At 40.2% G+C, this 15,378-nt stretch overlaps 1 protein-coding gene across 2 annotated transcripts; it reads right to left on the bottom strand.

The window, feature by feature from the left end:
- Positions 1–2,294: 2,294 nt before the first annotated feature.
- On the bottom strand, positions 2,295–7,901 carry LOC105918281 (proline-, glutamic acid- and leucine-rich protein 1). 2 transcript variants are annotated; one of them, XM_012853331.3, is made up of 4 exons: positions 7,377–7,901; positions 6,874–7,025; positions 5,400–5,790; positions 2,295–3,412 (listed from the first exon to the last, which is right to left on the bottom strand). In XM_012853331.3, exons 2-4 carry the CDS (start codon positions 7,016–7,018, stop codon positions 2,560–2,562), a joined length of 1,389 nt encoding a protein of 462 aa, XP_012708785.2. In that variant the 5' UTR covers positions 7,019–7,025; positions 7,377–7,901; the 3' UTR covers positions 2,295–2,559. The 2 variants fall into 2 exon arrangements, with proteins under 2 accessions (XP_012708785.2, XP_036005434.1); XM_036149541.1 differs by having other exon boundaries at positions 7,395–7,901.
- Positions 7,902–15,378: the final 7,477 nt, after the last annotated feature.

The following is a 15,378-nucleotide window of genomic DNA, read 5'->3' as shown; positions in this document are numbered from 1 at the left end:
TGCTCCAGTTCCATGTTGGATGAGCGATCTTCACATCCATCCAACAGTTCTGAATTAGACTGTGATCTGAACTTTGACTAGGCCATTCCAACACATTTAAAAACCACTCGAGTGTTGCTTCAGCCGTATGCTGGAAGTCTAAGATCGCTGGTAAAATGACGCCGGTTCTGCTCCTGTATTTAAGCACCATCCATCTTTCCCTCAAATTGGACTAGTTTCTCAGTCCCTGCTGCTGAAAAAACATCCCCAGAGCATGATGCTGCCACCACCGTGTTTTATTCTGGGGATGGAGTTCTTGGGTTTGGGGCAGACAGCGTTTTATCTGGTGGCAAAGAGTAAAATTTGAGTCTCATCTGACCAGAGCACCTTCCTCTAAACATTTGGGGAGTCACACATGTGCCTTTTTATGTTTACCACTAAGTAATGGCTTAATTCTGGCCACTCCTCCATAAACTGCAGCTATATGGAGTATACCGTTTATTACGGTCCTATGGACATGTCCTCCAGGCTCTGCTGTAGATGTGAAATTTTACCACAATATATTTTGGTATTGTGATAACGATGAGAATAAGACAATTACTTCAGTCGTTTTAAGGTAATTGTGCCGGCGTTATCAATTACTTAATATTGTAACGAATAATAAAACTTAAAATACCTTTCATCAGGACACTAGTTACATAAAGAAGTTGTAGCACACATGAACTGCATTAATATTTCTTAATCTAATAATGATTTTCTCAAGAAGCCAACAGTGGGGGAAATGGCAAAAGTAACAATCCTGACAGTTTTTAGGACTTTCAGACATCAGTAATTGGGATTTAATTGTTGATGAGAAAGCTAGTGATGTAGCATTTAGATCAGGAGACAGGCTGGGCTACAGCAGGGCTAGGAGTGAGTGGAAAAAAGGCATCCAGAAGGCAAAGCACAGATTCAAGCTGGACATCGAGGACCACTTCAGCAGCAACTACCCACCCGACGTGTGGAGAGGCATCAGGACCATCAGAGATTATAAGCACGGCGACCAGCAGCTGAACGACAGAGCAGTCCTCTCTCTCCTTCCCTCGTTCTGCAGCTCCACCAAGTGACCTCTTCCCTGAAGAAGGTCAACACCAACCAGGCTGTAGGTCCAGACCACTGAGCTATATAATACACTGGACTGCTGATTTTGCCGAAAAACTGAAGTCACTGGCCGCCATCTTGCTCCTCCCTACTCTCACAGAATCCCACAGGATTTGGTTGCAACAACAAGCAGTTTTCTGGCTGAGTGAAAACGTTTCACAGGTAATTCTACAGTCAGTGGATGTACTAACACTATCAACTACTAGGAAATTAGGTGTTGAAACATTTTAGATGTTATTCATATTAAATATATATATATATAAGTATGTGTATAACCCAATCTGTATAATATGATTGAGCTTGATTTTGTAAAGTGCCTTGAGATGACATGTTTCATGATTTGGCGCTATATAAATAAATTGAATTGAAAATTGAATTATATATATATATATATATATATATATATATATATATATATATATATATATATATATATATATATGCTAAATATTTCAGCACATGACTTTCTTAGTACTTCATTGTTTTAGAACATAAAAGTATATGGCATTTGACATTTTAAAAGTTTTAAGCCCCCTTGAACATGAGAAAATCCTCGTTATTCGATGCTGTAGCGCACATATTCCAGTTACTGTGTGAAAATAGGGAGTACCAATATGGCGGCTGGTGGCTTCAAAGCGACTCGTTCTGACAGCGGCTATTAGCACTCCAGTGTATTATATAACTCAGTGATCCAGACATAGTTTGACGCTTAAATTGTGCGAACCAGCTAGCAGGGGTCTTTCTATACATCTTCAACCCCTCATATTATTTCAAAGTGTATAAAGGTAAGGCAAATTTATTTGTATAGCACAATTCAGTACAGAGACAATGCAAAGTGCTTTACATGATTAAAATATAGGAAAATAAAACAATAAAAGCAGGTTGGAATAAAATGTAGAAACAAAAATAGAACATTAAAAACAGTTGGACTAAAAAAAATATAAAGTGGCTAAAACTGCCTCCTGTAGTGTTTTCTTTTTCTTTTTTCTAACTGTAGTAACAGCATCCTGTGACTAAATGTTTTTTAGTTTTCCCACAACACATGAAAACAACCCAGAAATGTCCAAAAAGAGAGAAAGTGTGATGAGTTTAAAGCGTAACTCACCCCAATATCAACTTTTGTTGCAGATAAAATGTAAAAACTGGGCCTAAGGGGCTATTTTTATGTTATTGTTACTTTTTTTATATTTCTATGAATTGAAATGAAATTCTGAAATCAAAAGTATCATCTATACAGGTGCAACCCGCCCTTTTAATGACTTCATGATGCCATGAATTTAATTAATATGCTGCAGTCCTATTTAAATTATCAGACATTTATAACATTGTTGGAATTTACCGCATTTATCCCTTAATAGTTGCTTATTTTACAGCAAACGGCGCATTAGTCTCTGAAGCTGCGCCTCAACAGCAGCGCCGTCTCCGGACTGAACGGTCGTCTTAAATCTCCATGTGGAAGCGTGGCATCTCCTCGCCTTGCTCCTTCCCCGACTCCGCCCGCTCCATCGGCCCCGCCGAGGCCGCCGCCATGATGGCGTTCAGCCGCGTTAGAGACAGGGAGCGCTGCTTGAGTCTGGGCGCAGGTACTGGAGGCTCGGGGGCCGGATCCGGGAGGTGGCCGTACATCTGGCCGTCCTCGTCGTACTGGTACAAACGGATGACCCGGCCGCGGCGGCGGGGAGAACAAGACGCCGCCTCGTCGGCCGTCTCCTCTGTGGTGTCGCGCTCGTTTTTAATGCTTCTCCCGTCGTCTGTTTCTGGAGGTGCGTGCTCAAACTCCTCACACTCAACCGTTTTTGGTCCTCCAGCCTCTTCGTCACTCGTCTCCTCCTCCTCCTCTCCACTGCTATGCTCCCCTGCTACGTCCACCTTCTCCTTGCTCGCCTCTCTGTCCTCCACCTGTCTGTCCTCCGTCTCACTCCCTTCACCTTCTAGTGAGTAGAAAGAGAGTCTCGTCTCTTCCTCCTCCTTTGCCTCACCGTCGCCCCCTCCTTCTGTCTCCTCCACTCGGTTGTAATCACATCCCTCTAAGTACGCCGCGCCCTCCGGTTCTGCCTCGTCTTTCTGGCGGAAGCTTCTCTTGGGTTTGGCGGGCGGAGACGGGGTTGTGAGTGGATCTGGCGCCTCTGAAGTTCTGCGGGCCGGAGAGAATTGCCGCGTCGGCGCCTTCTCAAAGGTCCGGGTGTCGTCCACGGGTGGCCGGGGGGTCATGGTTAACCCAGAGTCGTCTGGGACGTCAGGTTGGCGGCGGCGCTGCTTTGGTGACAGCCTCACGCTGACTGCCTGTAGACATCTGGAAGGAATCAGTGTTTGAGTCAGTAGATGCTTTGAGTATCGCTAGGCGTCATCGTTCCTGGTGCCGCTTCAGGACATAGTTACGGCTCAAAAGCTGCAGGAGCAGTTTTATGTTTAGGCACACTTACTGATTCTGAGACCCGTAGAACCACCTTTAGCAGCATTTACTTGAAGACTTGGTTTTAATCAGTCAGAAATCAGGAATTTTGGCCCCATCTTGTCTACCTTGTTGTGACGCGGGTGGAGTGAAGCAGTCAGTAACGCTAGTACAGTTTACTGTTACATTGCTTCACGTGTACTGTGTGTAACACGTGCAAATGTACGTGCCTTCATATGTTTTGCTTTGTGTACTGGAGAGCTTCAGCGGTTCACTACACTCGTCTAACACTGCGTTTTTTGTAGCTCTGTATTCGAAAAGCCGTAGGCTTGGATTGTCGTTGCATTATGACGTACGAGTTGAAGGCTCTCCTAAATTGGCACAGCAGGCCAAAGCTCCTTTACTTCCCACATTTGACCCTGTCAAAGGGTCAATAAAAGTAGAATGGGAGGCAAATCCTTTAGCTATCAGGCTCCTCTCCTGTGGAACCAACTCCGAGTTTTGGTCCGTGAGGCAGACACCCTATCTACTTTTCAGACTAATCTTAAAACTTTCCTTTTTTGACAAAGCTTATAGTCAGAGTGGCTCATGTTACCCTGAGCTACCTCTATAGTAATGCTGCTATAGGCTTAGGCTGCTGGAGGACATCAGGATCTATTTCTCTCACTCTGCTGAGTTCTCCTACTGCTCTCCAATCTGCATTGCTTGTCGTCATTTCAGCTTTTGACTTTGTGTTCTCTGTCATTTTTCTCTCGTTAGAAGGTACACCTGGTCTGGCGTTCTGTTAGCTGTGACATCATCAGGGGAGGCAGATCATCCTCTATTACCATCTAACATAGAAAGTACTCCTGGGTCAATGTGAGCTTCTGTGCTTTCTGTGTCTCTGCTCTGTCTTCTCTAAGCCCCAGTGGGTGGAGGCAGATGAGCGTTCACACTGAGCCTGGTTCTGGTTCTGCTGGAGGTTCTCCTCCCTGTTAAAGGGGAGTTTTCCTCTCCACTGTCGCTTCATGCATGCTCAGTATGAGGGATTGCTGCAAAGCCATCAACAATGCAGACGACTGTCCACTGTGGCTCTACGCTCTTTCAGGAGGAGTGAATGCTGCTTGGAGAGACTTGATGCAACCTGCTGGGTTTCCTTAGAGAGGAAACTTTCTCACCAACCTGGAGGATCTGATGGAGTCTGACTTTGTAAAGTGCCTTGAGATGATATGTTTCATGAATTGGCGCTATATGACTAAAATTGAATTGAAAGGTCAAGGAACAGGAGCTAGGAGCCATAATTTTGGAACGGCGCCACTGCCTTGTATTAGATTAATTACAGTGGTGTCATCTGCAAACTTCAGGAGTTTCACAGTCAACCATTCTGCCTTTTAGCGCAGCGTTATCACAAACCTATCAGTATGCTCTCGGGTTTTAGAAAGACTCATTAGAGGTGTTGATCCGTTAATTAAGGGCTTAATTGGCAGTATCTTGGATTTTTAAAAATCGCATGGAAGAAGAAAGGTTGTACTTAGTTTTTTTCCATGACAGTGTGCAGATTCTACTGAACTTTTGTCCTTCAATCAACTCCTTTTTAAGAGAAGTTTATTTTTTCTGTCCTGCATCACTGTGGTCTTAAATCCTACAGGTGTTGGCTCACAGCTTAAATTTCTAAGATAATATAACTGCATGCTCTCTGTTTCAAAGCACTCTGAACTGAAACTAGTTCTACTTTTATTACATAAACTGCGTCACTTTAAATCAAACCGATATATTGACTGTAAACAAGAGAAATTGCTTGAGGTGTATGCTGCCCTCGTCTGTCAGAAAAATGTTTCCTTTTGGCCAAATCTGAAGGAAAACATGTCAACAACACACCAAATGATCACATAACATGTTTTAAACCCACCTGAGGACAGGAGTTCGTGACAGAGCTCCAGCGCTGAATCCGACCACAAACGTCAGCAGCACCGATGCGGCCACGGCTCCTGCAAAGATCCCGTCTGAAACCACGGCTTCCCTCTCAGCTGGAAAACCCGCGTTCCTCCTGAACCTGCGAGCAGCGCAGCCGTCGCCTCGCTGCCCGTCCTCCATGTTGCCCGGACCCACATGAAGCTCGTAAGGCCACAGCGTGGATCCCTGGCCGTGGCGCTGGACGCAGTAGTACAGTCCGCTGTGCTGGACGCTGGAGTTTGGGATAACAAGGTTCCCATCATGGTCCATAAACACAGGGCCCAGATGAGGCTGTGAACCAGAACCCTGGAGGTCACCAAATGGGGTGTGCCAGAACTGGACCACACCTGCAACACAAGCAGTTGCAGATGAAGAGTTGCTTCGCTGCACATTTTAAAATAGTAAAAACTCAATGAGGCGTAACGTTGAAGCTGGTGGCATTTACATCTGCATGCTGCCATAAATTATACGAGCACAACAATAGTATAATATTATTATTGTAATATTCTAAAAAATTTCTGAAGCTTGTTAAAAGGGTTTCCATTTTTTTACTTTTACTGCGTTTTCTCTCCTTTTCAGGCCAGTCCAATTTAGAGTACAATTAAAAATAAATAAATGTGATGATTTAAATAAAACACATCACGTACATCTTTAGAAATTACAAAACTGAGAAAATTGTTCATTAATAACACTTCAGTAAATAAATTATGTATAATTCTCAGTATTTAAGCAGTTCATAGTACTGTTGTGCAGCACTTTTGTTTAAAAAAAATCCATCAAATGGGCGGAGCTAAAACTGCTAGACTCATGGTGATTGGTCAGCAGTTTAATAAACAAGCTATATGTGTTTAAGTCTCTTATGGATTAACTGTAGCAAAAATAAAATGTACATGACCATTTAAAATAACCGTTTTTATTTAATGTATTCAACGTTTCTGATTTTTATTTTTTTTTTCTGGGAGCACGAACACAAAACTTTAGGCTCAGATCTTCTGGACCAGAAGTGGTGCTGTGCAACAAAGGTCAAGAGGAAAAATAAATAAAGACATAAGATTAAAATATTACAAAAACACATGATACCAGATTTTAAAATAAAACTAAATAAAACCAATGGTGGCCTTGGTTCTGAACTGAAACGGATCAGTGAAGAAACAGAAGCCATCTTTTCTAAATGTGAATCTTCAGAACTATATACTCCCTCTTAAACTTCATTATTCAAAGATTCAACAGATAAATGGGAAAAGGCTGAAAGATGGATCTTTAAAACGGGTTTGTGTCATTGCTTGACGTTAAAGAGGCTTTTTATGCCTGGATGATTCATGGCTCAGTTAAAAGTCTAGGTAGTAAAAATCCTCCAGCAGGCGACAGATTTTTTATTCCCACACTGACACTGAAGGTTGTTGGTGAAAATGATCAACTGAAATGCTCACCTTGGAGTTTTCCGTCTCCACAGGCTAAAATCATCTCTTGCAGTGGTTCACCTTTGAGCCTGCAGGTAGACGGAAAAGTCACCGAGCTTCCCGGAGTCACTGAGCCGGTCAGAAACGCTATGAAGGGTAACCAGCGGGTAAACATGGTGGAGCTGCAGGGGGAACAAAGTCAGCAGGGTTTTTATGTTCTGCCCTCAGCGGTGCGGTCCCAGCCGGCCTACTGGTTATCTCACACACACACACACAAAAAGGTACTTTTAAAACTACATATTTATGGTCACGTTAAAATTAGAGTACATTGTTCCAATTTTAGCATGTAAGCTTTTGATTCCTTCTCGTTCTGCTGCCTTCAAGAAGAACAAAAAGGTAATTACTGCAACTTTAAGCTCAAGTTTAAAACTGAAAGGTTCTGTCTATATCTCAACATTTTGATCCATGATTTTAAATCATAATGTGTCAAACAGGCATGATTCATCAGCTCACCAGCCGTGCCTCATGTTTACCTCGTTTCTTCTACTCACAGACGGCTGTTTTATTCCTCCTCTTGTTCTCTGATGGTGGCGTTTCTGTTAAAGTTTCCTCCGGCTGAGTGTAAAGAGCAGTTTCTCACATGACACTTGGAGATGTTTTCTCTAAAGATGTTAAAGATTAATAGCATCAGCTGATATTTCTGGACAGCAGAAGCGGGGCTGAACACAGTGACAGGTTAAAGCACTGCAGATAAGATCATTTTAAGAGCCGTCGCCCTCCTGCTGGTCCTACAGTGAGGAATCCTGAAGCATGAGATGGCTTTTCAGCCATGTTACACATTCTGAGGAACAGTTATTACCAACGTCCATTCACGATCAGCTCGGTTCATTGGCGGAGTGAATGAACCAGTTAGTCAGGGGAGAACCTCAAATCATGCAGTCGAGATTCCCACATTTAGAGAAATCGCATAGGTCAGCGCCTTCCAGAGTGCAATGGCTGAGCCTCACCATGGGAGAATACATTTAAATTTTTCAAAGGTTTTTCTCCATGTTGTCTTAAGACAACATGAAAGGCACCTATAAGTGCAATATATATATATATATATATATATACACATACATACATATATATATATATATATATATATATATATATATATATATATATATACATACATATATATACATACACATATATATATATATATATATGTATATATATATATATATATATATATATATATATATATATATATATATACACACACATATATATATACACATATACATATATATATATATATATATATATATATATATATATATACACACACACATATATATATACACATATACATACACATATATATATATATATATATATATTTATATATATACATACATATATACACACATATATATATATATATATATATATATATATATATATATACATACATATACATACATATATATATATATACATTAGGGCTGGGCAACGATTAAAATATTTAATCGCGATTAATCGCACTGATTAATCGCGATTAATCGCGATTAATCGCATTGTATTTACAAACTCCAAGAATGAATTCAAAAGTAGTGTAAAGAGCACTTTTATTTTAATGTTCTGCTGCCATATGAACAAAAGTGTTGTAACATTTGTAGCACTTATCAGTAACACATATTTAGTGTAAAGCTCAACTTAAACATGTAAAACAAAAAATAGCAATAATAATAAATTAAAGCTTATTGCCACTGACAGGGAATTCTCTTTATGGGGAAAAAATCTACCAAAAACAGGCAATTTCTGAGGTAACAGCAGGGAGCAGCATTACCATTTTATGTTCAATACCAAAGTTTAACTTGGCAGTGGTTCCAACTAACTTGTTTCTGTCATATTCCATGCTGGAAGAACTTTAAACTGAAATGCTTGCTAACTCGATATGCTTGCGTTTATTTGACGTTGACACGCGGTTTTTTGTTGTTGCTTTCTCGCGCGCATATAGTGAATGGCAGGGGGAAAACAGGCAAAAATACATGGATACTTTGAAACGAGAAGCGACTTCACCGAAGGCGTCGATGCAGACCCCCCCGCTCCGCTCCACACAAAACTTGTTCCGGCCGCCAACTCACCGCCTCACCTAAGCAAATTCCTGCGGGAAACACCGCCTTCCCCATGTCGGCTTTGTTTTTTTCCGGCCAGCACCTTTCTTCCTCTTTGAATCCGAGGTTTGGCTGACAGCGAGGTTATTGGCGCATTATCGCCACCTACTGTTCTGATTCAAACCCCTACACCGCAGCAACAGACCTTCACAAAATAAAAGCATGTGACCAACATGCGTTAATGCGCGTTAAAGAAAATATCGCCGTTAATAGTCTAATGAGTTAACGCGAAATTAACGCGTTAACTTGCCCAGCCCTAATATACATATATATATATATATATATATATATATATATATATATATATATATATATATATATACATACATACATACATACATACATACATACATACATATATATATATATATACACATATATATACATATATATACACACACATACGGTAAATAATAGTAACAATGCTAGATCAGTCTTTCAAGTTCCCAAAATGACACCACTGTGGGGTAACCAGTAGATGAGGTGATACCCCTGGAACTTGACAGGTGGGGGGGCTCCATCTGAATACCCTTATAGAGTCAGGACTCTTTAGTCAAAGCAAAGGTGCGTCAGCAGTCACCATGATAAGTGCTGTCCAAATAGCGCAGTCAGTAAGGAAGGAGGTAGGAAAAGGAGCCAGTATGCTTCCTCCCGTGGCTAGTTTAGCCTAGGAACCCCGCAACGTCCCTTATCGGCACTAAGAACCCTTTCAGGTATCCCACAATCCTTTGCGAGACACAGCTAATAATATCAATATACTGACAGCTACCAAACTGCTTCTGATGAGTCAACAAATATGAAACAAGCTCAAACTAAGTTCAAACAAACGACAGAAAACCTCTTTACCAGAGTGGAAAATATGACAGAACATCATCCTGGACCTTCCTTTGACCCTCACTTTTTGTCTTGTTGTCAGTATTAATATTTCAGTTACTAATACTGCATAAATAAAAAGGCATGTTTTATTTTGAATAACACTGTATTTTTGTATAATTGGTTTATGTAATATTACACATATTGTTAAGAAGAATTAATCTGTGATAGTTCTTTGCATTTGTCATCAGTTGGCTCATTTCTTTTTATTACTGCACCTTTAAACAACCCAGAGCAAATGTGGCAGAGAAAGGAATGCTCACCTTTGAACTTATTGTGTAGATGTGTTATATTTTCACAGTTTATTGCCTAAAACCTTTTTCTGTCAGCAGAGAATTGCACCGCCTGCAGGATTGAAAAGTAATATAGCGATCTAAATTTCCTTTTAATGTTTTTAGCTACTCCAGGAATAAATGCTGTGATTTTCACTGAACTAAGCACCATATAATGTTCACATCTTGATGAAAATCCATATAGAAGCTCCCAGAGATTGTTTCTATTGTTTTTCTATCACAGCCGGAGCGTTTAGGTCTACCTGCATATCAGGGGAAAGTCCCTCTACTCTGCTGATGCTAATTAGAGTAAACCACCTCATTTCTTGCTGGGTGAATATCAGAATCAAGAGTTTATATCGTCATTATGTAACCATAATTAAAAAATATACTTTTTTAATAATTGATTTGCCGTAACTTACAGTCAGCCCATTCTGGATCAGCATTCACGTTATACTGCTAATTTCAGCCAGAGTCTGCTGCGCTTTATTGTTGCCCAGTTTGAGTAACGAACAATGCAGGGCCATCCATGCCTGTGCATGACCACATGTAATTCCTCTTTCTTTTGACTCACTGTCAGCTCATGGTGGAGCAGGTTGGTATAATTCAATTTAATTTTATTTATATAGCGCCAGTTCATGAAGCATGTCATCTCAAGGCACTTTACAAAGTCAAAATCAATCGTATTATACAGATTGGTCAAAAAAATGTCCTATATAAAGGGAACCAGTTGATTGCATCAAGTCTCTCCAAGCAGCATTCACTCTTCCTGAAAGAGCGTAGAGCTACAGGGAGAGTCGTCTGCTTTGTTGATGGCTTTGCAGCAATCCCTCATACTGAGCATGCATGAAGCGGCAGTGGGAAGAAAAACTCCCCATATAAGTAAATGAAATTCTATAAAAAGGGAGACTGTGAAGCTTGTGAGGATAGGGATTTTTGCCGAATGAAGATGTGACATATACACTACCCTTTTTTAACTGTGCCGAGACAAGTCCGAGCTCGGTAACTGAGATAACTTTCGAGTGTAAATAGATCACAAACTGAACTGGACCGTGCCAGACACAACCAAAGGACTGCGCTAAATCTAGACTAGTTTGATGGGTTTGCTCGGCCCGGTTTTTTCCTGGCTCAGTTCTCTGATAACAAAGAGTGCATGTGCAGACCGTTTTTGTTGGACACAGAGCTTATATCGAATGAAAAGATATCGGATGTGACGAAGTGGGGATAAATAATTCAATAAGCCTATGTTAAGATAAAACCTCCACTTTTATACGGAGGAGGTGTCAATCCTTTTTCAGATATACAAGATCAGTTGCCTGTTCACTTGTACAGCTAAACTGTAGTTTTTGCTGTTATTGAGTGTGTTACTTTTTGTGTTAGCTTAGCTTACGTTCTATGTTATCTGCTAATGTCGGGGTATTAGGAACCAACTTAAGTGAAAATTTTTAGTTTTATGCATTTTTAGTTTTATGCATTCAGACATCAGATCAATCTTGAGAAACCTCTCAAGATTAAAAGTTAGTTCATAGAAAATCAACATGGATGATGGGGCAGAACAACAGCAATAGTTTGTGGACTAATTTCAACAGAAAAAACAAACAAAAAGAAAAGCTGTTGGTTAAAAGGAGTGGATAAAGTGCAAACGGGAGCTCTACGTTTGGTACACTGAAATGTAGGTAGGCTGTTTTCTCAGGCAACCAGAAGTTACAACATGCAGATATCCAAAACATAGCAGAACTAGCATCAACCGTTACCCTTTAATTTAACCATTAAACATTGTTGATCACTGTTGTGTTTAGCTGAGGTTGGTCATCAACACTGCCTGCAGAGCGATGTAAACGAAGCTATTCATGCTGTTGAGAGAGCGAGAGGAAATTATGATCATCCTAGAATGTTCTGTGCTTCAGTAAGCTCATGAATTAATCAGAACAATTGTTTAGATGACCAACCCTCTCAATCAGAACACAATTTCATTCTGATGGTAGAAATTTGTTGATTAAGCTTTAATTTGCTGACAAAGTCTGAGTGAAGGTACTGTATGGGAGAGAGGAGCAGGGCTCTGAACTAACCTTTCAAGAGTCTTTATTGTGGTTATGCAACCATAATGAAATTTTGGTGAGACACTCAGAATGATAAGAGGCAGACCCAAAATACTTACCTAGGAGGGGAGATACCATGATCAAGAAGGTGGTGCTGGTGCTACCTTTCCAAAGGTACGCACCTGTAAGATGACTTCTGCTTATGCCATGACTGGAATACAGTTCGTTTTGAGCTTCAAGGAGATTTGCAAATGGACAGACTTCAGTTCAGCAGAACCATTGTTCAGAAGGTACTTGGATTCTCAGCTGTGCACAGTGACTACATCTTTGTACTGCCATGAAGGAAAAATATTAAAAGTGATTTATACCACTACTATACTTTTTGAGACTTGTCTGCAAACCTTTGATAGAATCAAAGAGACTAAATATCACCTTCAGAATGTTAAGATGACACTGTTGTCAAAGAAGGAATCTAAAGCTGTCACCGTCATTATGTTCTCTGAACAAGATAAAACTGAAAACATTTTCACCTGCCGCTCCTTTAAATGCAATGTTACAAGAGGAGCTGAAAGATGAAGACGGCATTCGTACTGGAGCAAGACGTTTTTTTTGTTCAATTAAGGGGAGATGAAAATACTGGAGCTGATGCACCTGCCACTAATTATTAAATTAGGTGCAATGTGTTTTACTCAGGTCAACTCAAGACCTGTCATAAGTGTGGTTTCCATGAGCACCAGGCTACTGAATGGCACAACCTGCACTGCAAGAACTGCAAAAGCAATGAACATTTAACAAAAGACTGTCCACATCCTATGAAATGTAATCTCTGCGAGGAAGAACAGCACACATTCAGAACATGCCCACAATAATATGCGAACAGAGTAAGACCCCCTCAGCAGCAAGAAGAAAGGCTGATGATAGTGGAAAAAAATTCCTCAAAGTGCGGTTGATAGTGCTGGAAACGATGCCAACGACCCTCAGCTGGGTAATTCTAATGAGCAAGAACAGCAGAGGCTAGAAGAAGGAAGCATCACACTCCAAGCAGTCTGCCCAGCTCCTGATTGTGAAACAACCCCAACTGAGGAACCCACAGCAGAGACTCAGGAGGTAATGTGATAATTTTATTTCCACAACCATTGTTATGATGGTTGTGTTGTTGTAACTGCAACCGATTTTTTTCTTTTTTTATTGCTGTTATTGTAATTGATAATGAAATTACAGCTTATCATTAATCTATCCATGTTGGCCTCATTGTGAATGAGGTGGAGTTTGATCAAGCCTAAAAGGTCCAAAAGTTTCCTCTCAGCTGTAACCCTTAAAGCATACAGGGGTTCACGCTGCATCTTTAAGCATGATCCAGCTGCTCAATTTTACCGCTGCGCAAGAGGGATAAACGGTGGGGAAAATGCATAAATAAAGACTGTAAAGGGCTCCTTTAGAGGGAAGAGAATGAATATTTGGTCTGAACTGAAGCTCCTGATGTTACACGTTTCTTGAAATGACCCTTAAAAGTGCGCACCTAAATTATATGTAACGCAATTTTGCACACCTGAATTCAAGCCAAGGCAGCACGTCCACCGAAGCGCACTGGTTCTGTGTCGTTAAAAAGAAAAAAGAGCATGAAACACAGCTACTGACTCTACTATTGACTTTAATTGGGACATTTTGGTAGGAGTGGAAAGACATTAAACGTAGTGATAAGGCTGGACGCTGATAAAAGCCCCTGGGTCCGAGGGGCAGACCAGTTGGAGCATTGATGAGCATTGTAGTGCTTTTGCACCTCAGGGCCACCGTACTGATCAGAGCTAAGATATCTTTCATTCTGTGTCCTGGAATCCCACAGGTTTGTTCTTTTATCTAAGTTAGAAATAACTGGCTGTAAATGGGGAAAAAAAAGAGACCTTTTAGTATTTTAACATCACCTACTAGCAGAGTTAAGGGTCTCAAAATTTTTCAGATCATTTTGAGGACCTTTCTTGTATATTAGAGAAATCATGCCTTGGTTCATGGTGCCAGGCAACCTGTTCTTCTCTAAGGCTTCTTTATAAACCTGCAACAGGGGGGCTTTTAAGAGGTCCCAAAAGGTGAAATGGTACTCTTTTGGCTAATCGTCTAGTCCTGGTGATTGATTATTGTGCATGCTCAACATAGCTTTAGTTATTTCCTTAATTGTCATTTCTTGGTCTATTTTCTCTCTCCAAGTTTCCGTTAGTTCATTATTCATTTTAGATAAAAAAAAAATAGAACATCTTTTCTTCTTGTATCTGCTGGCCTCCATGTAATTTAATATAAAAATCTAATTTCAAAGGTGATCTGCTGACTGTTGATTAATTTTTCCCCTTTTAGTATTGACTAATGTGTTTTTTATAGATGTTTTTAGTTCAAAATCATTTCCTAAAGAAGTATCTTGTACATTTTTCATTCTCCTCCAGGTCTTGTACTCTACTGCGTACCTTTTTTCATTCAATACAGTTGTATTGAATGACAACTATTTTGTCATTCACTTGAAAACCGGCGTGAAGGAGGTTGTAGTATCTTTGGAGATTTGTTTGCTTCCTCTTTTGCCACTTTCTTTTTTTCTTCTGCTATTCTTCTCCCATCTCTACTAAAGAATTTCTTGGTTCTATCTTTTGTCTTCCCACCATTCACCTACAGTGTCAAAAAGAGGACATAAAGAAATCCATTGCTTAAACTTAAATTGATATTTTGTCAGCATTCTAAAATTGGTCAATAAGCTCACACTCCCAAGGTTGGCTTTTGGGAGTTTTGGATTCTGATGACACATGTTAGTTTATGGTGGTCTGAAAAGGGAACAGGGTCTACTGTGCATGAAACTGGAGTAATACCACTAGATGTTAGTACAAAATCTATTCTGGAGGATGTCCTTCCATTTGAACAAGTGAACCCTGATTTCCCTGGATGAATAAGTTTAAACACATCTCTAAATTTACAGTCTTTTATGAGAATACTTAATACATGAAAACTTAAGTCCAACTTGCCTACTGAACAGGCTGTAGTATTACCGGCTCTTTTATCAAAACTACAATTAAAATCACCAACACTATTGATGTGTCTCTATCTATAGATTGAAGAGTCTGCAGTAGTGACACTCGTTCCTGTAAATCAGTAGATCCATAGATATTAAATCCATAGATGTCTTCTAATGGTAGATGCTTTCCCCTTCAAGTG

This window comes from Fundulus heteroclitus, chromosome 18 (genome assembly GCF_011125445.2).
Source record: "Fundulus heteroclitus isolate FHET01 chromosome 18, MU-UCD_Fhet_4.1, whole genome shotgun sequence".
NCBI lineage: Eukaryota > Metazoa > Chordata > Actinopteri > Cyprinodontiformes > Fundulidae > Fundulus > Fundulus heteroclitus.
Note: the sequence above shows the minus strand (reverse complement) of the source record. Positions and strands in the feature narration are given on the sequence as shown.

Bases quoted from the DNA above. Each gene is read 5' to 3' on its own strand.
- LOC105918281 (XM_012853331.3), bottom strand. From the start codon at position 7,018: ATGTTTACCCGCTGGTTACCCTTCATAGCGTTTCTGACCGGCTCAGTG. The intron at 5,791-6,873 runs GTGAGCATTTCA...CTTGTGTTGCAG, and splicing joins TGGAGACGGAAAACTCCAAG to GTGTGGTCCAGTTCTGGCAC. The intron at 3,413-5,399 runs GTGGGTTTAAAA...GATTCCTTCCAG, and splicing joins TCACGAACTCCTGTCCTCAG to ATGTCTACAGGCAGTCAGCG.